The 6,880-nt window shown below is 46.5% G+C and overlaps 1 protein-coding gene across 1 annotated transcript; it reads left to right on the top strand.

The window, feature by feature from the left end:
- Positions 1-1,733: 1,733 nt before the first annotated feature.
- On the top strand, positions 1,734-2,669 carry LOC134501153 (olfactory receptor 5V1-like). Its single transcript, XM_063308761.1, has one exon. The coding sequence runs from the start codon at positions 1,734-1,736 to the stop codon at positions 2,667-2,669; it is 936 nt and encodes a 311-aa protein (XP_063164831.1).
- The last annotated feature ends 4,211 nt before the right edge of the window (positions 2,670-6,880 follow it).

The raw sequence follows: 6,880 nt of genomic DNA, 5'->3' as shown, positions 1-6,880 counted from the left end.
TCTGGAAATGTAGGTCTACCAGGAGGGCATAATGATCTTTAATGAGTACCTACAGCAGATAGCAATATCTATATTCATTTTGATGAGTACGCAATCCAGATCTGGGTGCAGAGGATCTCTTAAAACAGACTTTTCCCAATTTTGCCAGCTCAAGCACTTTTCTGAATGTGCTGGGGTGTTCATCTGGGGTGGGGGGAAGGATTCCTGGGTTACCATGCATGCAAAGCCAGCTCTTTTCAGTTGCATAGTCCTGGTTTTATCTCTGACTGGTCCTGGTGCTAGACACACCTTCTTCTTTGGAGATGGAGACAGACTCACACTGATTTTGATCTTCTTGGGAGACCCGTGATTGCTCTGCCTTTTCAATCTTCAGTCCCTATGGCTGGCCAGACAGGCTTTTTAGTGGTCTTCTAGCCTTTCATAAGAGATGGCCTTGAGGATGACGGCTGTTGAAATTCAACACATTGGGGTGGTATCATTTTGGAGAAGGCTGGGCTACCCAATGGATGTGCCCATGATTTCTTTCCTTGGTAATGATAATATAAGCTACATTTATGCAACACACTTAACCAAGTCACGTAAGTGACTAGTGGCTCTATTTCTATCACGTACTAATTTTCAAGGTGGTTAGGATGTCTGGAGGATTAATCTGTCATGCAACCCACTTTGTTCATTTGTGACCAACTGATCATGGGAGCCCAGGAAATAGTTAATCTGAAAGCAGGTCCTACCTGTTATGTCAGTTCCAGCACAGAGCTCCTTTCTCCTTCCAGACTGGTGATGATCCACAACCTTCTGAAGATCACAGATCATCCTTGAGCTTCAGGTTCACGTTCTACTGCAAAACCATGGGATATCAAACGGAAGGATGTCCTTGGTTTTGGAGAGCCTTGGAGCTTTATATAATCCCAGGGTCACACAGTTGTTTTATGGAACATCTAAAGCATGCTTCCTCTATTCTTATAAATGAAGATCTGAATGTGGACTTTTCAGATGTTCTCTAAAGCCATCAGGGGCCTTTGTAATTAAAAAGGTTGGGAGAATTGCTCCAGGGGCTTTGCAGAGCTGAGAATGGATAATCTAGCAGCAAAGATTTCTATAGTTTGATCTGTCCTGAAGAGTTGTGAGATCGTTCTAACCCAAACCTTAGCCCCATCTTCTGTGGTTTGATCTTTGGTAGTTCTAAATTTTTCTTTCCTAAAAAATGGTAATAACATTGTGTTTCCTCCTTTCCTCCTTAGGTGATACTGCTTCCACTTATTGTTGTTTTTGAGTTTTGTTTTTGATCAGAAGGACAAGTCACTCCCAAATTACAAAAAATCCCAACTTAAACAAGTGTCCATCCTTACCCAACACCACAGATTTGTTGAAAGCCTTCAACTTATAAGAGCAAAAGTAATACTTTATGACTCTGGGAACTTCAAGTGCAACTTATGGTATTAAGTGCAACATGGGGAAAATCTATGTGTATGTTCACTAAGAGTAGACAACAACTTGATGGCACGTAATGAATGAATGAATGAATGAATGAATGAATGAATGAATGAATCAATCAATCAATCAATCAATCAATCAAGTGCAATGGTTTGATTTTGTGGACCACTACAAAATCTGAATAGACAAGTGTCTTATTTGCTTTGTGCATCTGAGGTATATGTGAAGGTAAGAAAGTCTCGTTCAGTGATTTTTTCCTCTACTTAAACGTCTTTGCTACACACAATCCCTGCATTGCCATGGATGTCAGCAATCAGACTCTTGCTACAGAATTTGTATTTCTGGGTTTCTCCAGCATCACACATGGTCAGATCTACCTCATCTTGGTGTTCCTTGCCATCTATCTGGTCACCATTCTGGGTAACATCACAATAATCACCCTTATCCTGTTCACTTCCTTCCTTCAAAGTCCCATGTATTTTTTCCTCAGCCACTTATCCTGCTTAGATGTCTGCTACTCAACAGTCACAGTCCCCAAGATCCTTTCAAATCTCCTTCTCCAAAGGCACAGCATTTCCTACAACCACTGCTTTGCCCAGATGTTCTTCCTGATGGCCTTCTCTGGCTCAGAATGCTGGTTGCTGGCCATCATGGCGTATGACCGCTATGCTGCCATCTGTCAACCGTTGCGCTATTCTCATATCATGAGCCCACATGTTTGCATGCAAGCGGCCATTTTCATCTGGATCTGGGGCTTCCTGAATTCAGCAGTGCACACAGCCTTGGCCTCCAAGTTACGTTTCTGTGGAGACAATCAGATCCATCACATCTTCTGTGACCTCCCACCACTGCTGAAAATCGCCTGTAGTGACATATATGCCAACCAGATAACAACGCATATAGCCACCCTATTTGTGGGACTGACCCCTTTCCTTTTCATTGTCATCTCCTACTTCTACATCCTTGCATCCATCCTGCGCATCCGCTGCAACTCGGGCAGACAGAAAGCTTTTTCCACCTGCTCTTCTCACATGTTGGTGGTCATCCTTTACTTTGGAAATGGAATCTTAAACTACAACCGGCCAAGCTCTGGCTACTCCCTGGAGATTGACACCCTGATTTCCACAGTGCATTGCATTGTCACCCCGATGTTGAACCCCCTGATCTACAGCCTCCGCAACAAGGAGGTGAAGGGGGCCTTGTGGAAGGTCCTGGACGGCAACAGGAGGATATAGACTTCTTCTCTAAGGTTGGAAAGCCTTCTTGGCACTCCAAGAGACCAGTTCTTGCTTTTTCTTGTGAAGCTCCAGGGAAAAGTGGCACATCTTTGTTCGATGGACACAATCCATGGCTTCTAGCCGCACTGCCTTCCTCGAGTCTTTCACCAGAGAGAAACAGGCTTCCTTCTTCCAACATGAGCCCATCTTGTTTGTGGGGTGGAATTGGTGCCCATGGGATGCCATTTGTCACGGGTCACCTAGCCGCACCATAGCAGAAGGCAGGGGGAAGCACATCAGAATTTCCCCCCCTTGAGGTGCCGTTGGGTGACATTGGGATAGTGAGGAAAATGCTCTTTGCCAGGGCAGGTTTGGGCCATGGGGCAGTGTCATGTTCGCCGTTTCAATGTCTTTGATACATCGTAACATTTCGCATGTCATTAGCTGGATGCGTGTTTCATCTTTCACGGGAGGATGGGAGGATTTATCTCTTGGCTCTGCTTTTGGAATGTGTTTGGGTTATCTGTTGTGTTCAAGGTTACTTTCCCAGGCTAGCAGTTCTGATGGTTGCCAGCACCTGGGACGGGCGGGGCTGTTGGCAGGGAGGCGGGGTACGTTTGCACCGAGGGTTTTAAGTTTGTATTTGGCGCGCTTTTGCTCATTCTCAGCTTTCTCTGTATTTGTCCTAAGTTCCCTAATAAATCAGATTTCATTTAGCAACCTCTTGTGAGTCTGAGTATTTGGGTTGGGCAATCATTACAGGCAGGTGCAAAGGGAGGGAATGGCCTTTGGGGCCAGGTTTGCTCCACTTCTCTCCAAGGAGCATAAAATTGCAGGGCACCACAAATCAGATCTGGGGCTGCTTTCTGCTCTTTTCTGTTGCCTAATTTCAAATCTAGAAATAGAGCATGAATTGAGACAACCATTGCCGTTTTGCAAAGAATACACTTTCTGAGTTAGTAAGAGATTCTAGCCAGGAATAAACAGTTTTAGGAGCTCCGTCTTCATATCTTCTGAAGACTGAGGGTGAAACCTTGGGCAAGGTGTTCTACGTGCAGACCAATGCAGCCATTCTCTGAGAGACCTTATGAGCCTGCAAAGCGTTAAAAAAAACTGGCCCATGAGCTGCCTGGGAACAAGGGAGTTGAATCCTGACTGGACGATGCTGAGTTAGAGATTTCAGAAAGCTGCTGAAGGGCGCAGGATGCACAGATGTCCCGAAACCTCCAGGAGTGCCTCTTAAACTAAGGTTCCTGGTGTAATTACGTTTCAGGAACTATTCTGAGACCAAGAAATTGCTTGTCTTGCTTCATCCAAAGGACATTAAACCAATGGACTGTAGAGAACACAGGGAAGAGGTAGATGTGAGCATGGAGGGTTTTCCTCTTGCCATTCCCCACCCAATGCTTTATTTGTATTTTTTTCTTGAAGAAATGATTATTCACTATTCAGAATGCAATAAATTATGTTCAAAAAAATTTTAAGTCGTTAACTCATATTTAAAAGTTCTTTTGTTAAGGAACGAAGGAAACTGGCCCAGTGCGGTAAAAATCTTTTGATCCAAAGGTTCCTAATAGCTGAAAAGCAGTTAACAAGCAATTTCCAAAGGTGATTGGGAAAGGAAGGATGCGAGCTTAGGGCCCTGTCGAAGGCACCGACCACGCTTTGAGCAAAAAGATGGCTACTCCCTCATCTCCCAGGGCTCTAAACCTGCCAGAGACCACTGTCTTGCAGTCTCCTCACGAGGAGCAGCTGTCTGGAGCACTTGTGGATGAGCTCAAGTCCTCTCCTTGTCCAGAGAGGCATCACGAAGAGCCAGTCGACTCACTGTCTCTTCATTCTGCCGCAGTCCTCGGCTCTGCTTTTCCTGGAGTTGTCTTCAGTCTGGCCTTTTTCCCCCGGAACAGATGGGATATGGGAAAAAGAGATCATGTGTTGTATTTTAAGAGAAGCTGATAGTTACTCAAATTGTTTATACTTGTTGTAATGAAGGGGAAGTCATTTCGTTATATACATTTCTTTTTCTTTACTATATTCTTATTTTTCTTTCTCTTCTATTTTTTATTCTTCCTCTTCTCTTCTTTTCTGCATTTTCTATTTTTTCTATTTTTTTAGTTGTATTAGTTTCTATTGTTGTAATCTTTAATAAAATTACTATCTATATCTATATCTCAATAAAGTATGAATTGCAACCATGGCCTGTTTTCTTTCCAAAGATTAGTTATCTAGTTTAGCGACTCCACTCCTTTGGACTGACAAGTTGGGGTATGAAGTTCCATCAAATGATGCCAAGTCTAAGGAGCAGGAAGCTGCTAGAGAGCCTGATATTGCCCTGTGAACCCCTTTCTTTAGGTTAAGGTGAAAGAACTTACAATCGTCTGCTACTTCTATAAAAAGGGGAAGTTTTGGCCAACAATCGTACACCTGGCATTTCTTGTGATGGGTGGACTGGGATTGTTGGCGTGTTTGGATAGCAGGAGGCATCTCTCTCATCCGCATCGGTGGCACCCTTGGCGGAACAGCAACTGCAGGCTCTCAGAACTTCAACCTAAGACAGGAAGATGGGCACACAACTGCGGGCAGTCACCACTTTTTCATTATCTTCCCTGCACCTCCCCAGGTTTCTGAACTCTGAGATGTTTGGGAAGATTTTCCTCCAGGTGCAAGGGCAAAGGCCTCAAAAGCCTTAAATAAAATATTCCCTCCAGGGGAACCAAAACTCCTGACTAGATCTTGTGTAAGGATGCCATTTATGCAAGTGACCCAGTCAGACTCTGGCTGTGTTGGTCCTGGATCCGAGGGGTGGGAGGTGCTTCTCTGTGGGAGGGGCGGTTCCACGTGCCTTGAAGGAGGCAGTGGGGTGCTGTGTTTGCAGGAAGCCATCATTGGACCCAGCAGTGCTGGAGAATTTTTGTCCAGTCTCCAACTTTCTCTTTCTGGGAAAGGTAGTTGGGAAGGTATTAAGCCGACAGCTTCAGAGGGCCCTGGAGGAAGCAGATTGTCTAGACATGTCACCGCTGGTTTTCAGAGTAGAATATAGTCCTGAGAAAGCAATGAACACACTTGTAGACGATTTCTCACAGGTTCAGGATGGGAGTGATGTATCCATCCTGGCCTTCCTTGATCTGTCAAGAGCTCTGAAGACCAGTGTTCGTGGCATTCTTCTGGGCTGGCTGAGCAGGCTGGGAGTGGGAGACACCGCTCCTCACCGGTCCTCCTTCCCGCAAGGCCAGTCGCAGTTCATGTCGGTAGGGAAGAGAGGTCTAGCCATAGGCCCCTGCTACGCTGGACTCTGCCTGCTCCTATTTGACATCTGCAGGAAAGCACCGGTGGAAGTCATCTCTTGGCACGGGGTCAAGCGTTCTTAGTACGCTGATGACACTCAGCCGTGCATCTCTGCCCCTCGTCCAAGGGGTGTTGTGGAGGACTTCCCCAGCGGCTGGAGGGTAGATGCGACTGGACGGGGAAGAACAGGCGTCAGCTCGACCCTGACAAGACTGAGCGGCTGCGGGGTTTAGGGCTCCCCGGATCTGGGCCTTTCTATTGCTAACCCTGAATGGGGTTACAGTCTACCAGGAAAGGAAGGAGGGAGGGAGACTCTTAAAATGCCCTGGTTTTTTTTTTTTAAATGCTCTTGGATTCATTTCTAGAATGCCTGCTAAAAGCAAACGGGATAACTGATTTCAGATTTCTCTCCCTGCCTGGCTCCATTTCAGACCTGGAAAAGATTGTCCTGCTTTGCCCTCTTCCTTCCTCCCACCCCTGAGAAAACTCTCCTGTGCCTGCTAACAAGCCCCACATGAGTCAGACTTGCGCCGGAGGATCCCTCTGCCTGCCTCCGGCTTTACTCCCCACAGAGCGCAGGGCAGGACTACGCTCAGGGCCCCCACGCCAAGGCACGCTTCACCCAATGAGCACCGCCTGCCACGGATAATGCCGGCAACTGGCAGCCTCGGTCCTACGGTAAGAATGAGCTTCCTGCTCTGTGGGCAGGTGGTTGGCCGAGACACCTCTCCTCTCGTTGTACCTGAACCCGACTGTGGGAGAACCTGGGGAGAGGGTGCTCAGCTGGTCTTCAGCAGGTGAGATAAGCAGCACAGGTGAGTTGCTTTCTGGTCCATCAAGGATTCTCCTCCCATTCTTTCTGGGGTGGCACTGTAAGAAGATTTTTAGCTTTAGGAGGGAGGGACCAGGAATGCCAGACTCAACCCGGGAAACTCCACCTAGGG

This window comes from Candoia aspera, chromosome 7 (genome assembly GCF_035149785.1).
Source record: "Candoia aspera isolate rCanAsp1 chromosome 7, rCanAsp1.hap2, whole genome shotgun sequence".
In the NCBI taxonomy this organism is placed as follows: Eukaryota; Metazoa; Chordata; class Lepidosauria; order Squamata; family Boidae; genus Candoia; species Candoia aspera.
Note: the sequence above shows the minus strand (reverse complement) of the source record. Positions and strands in the feature narration are given on the sequence as shown.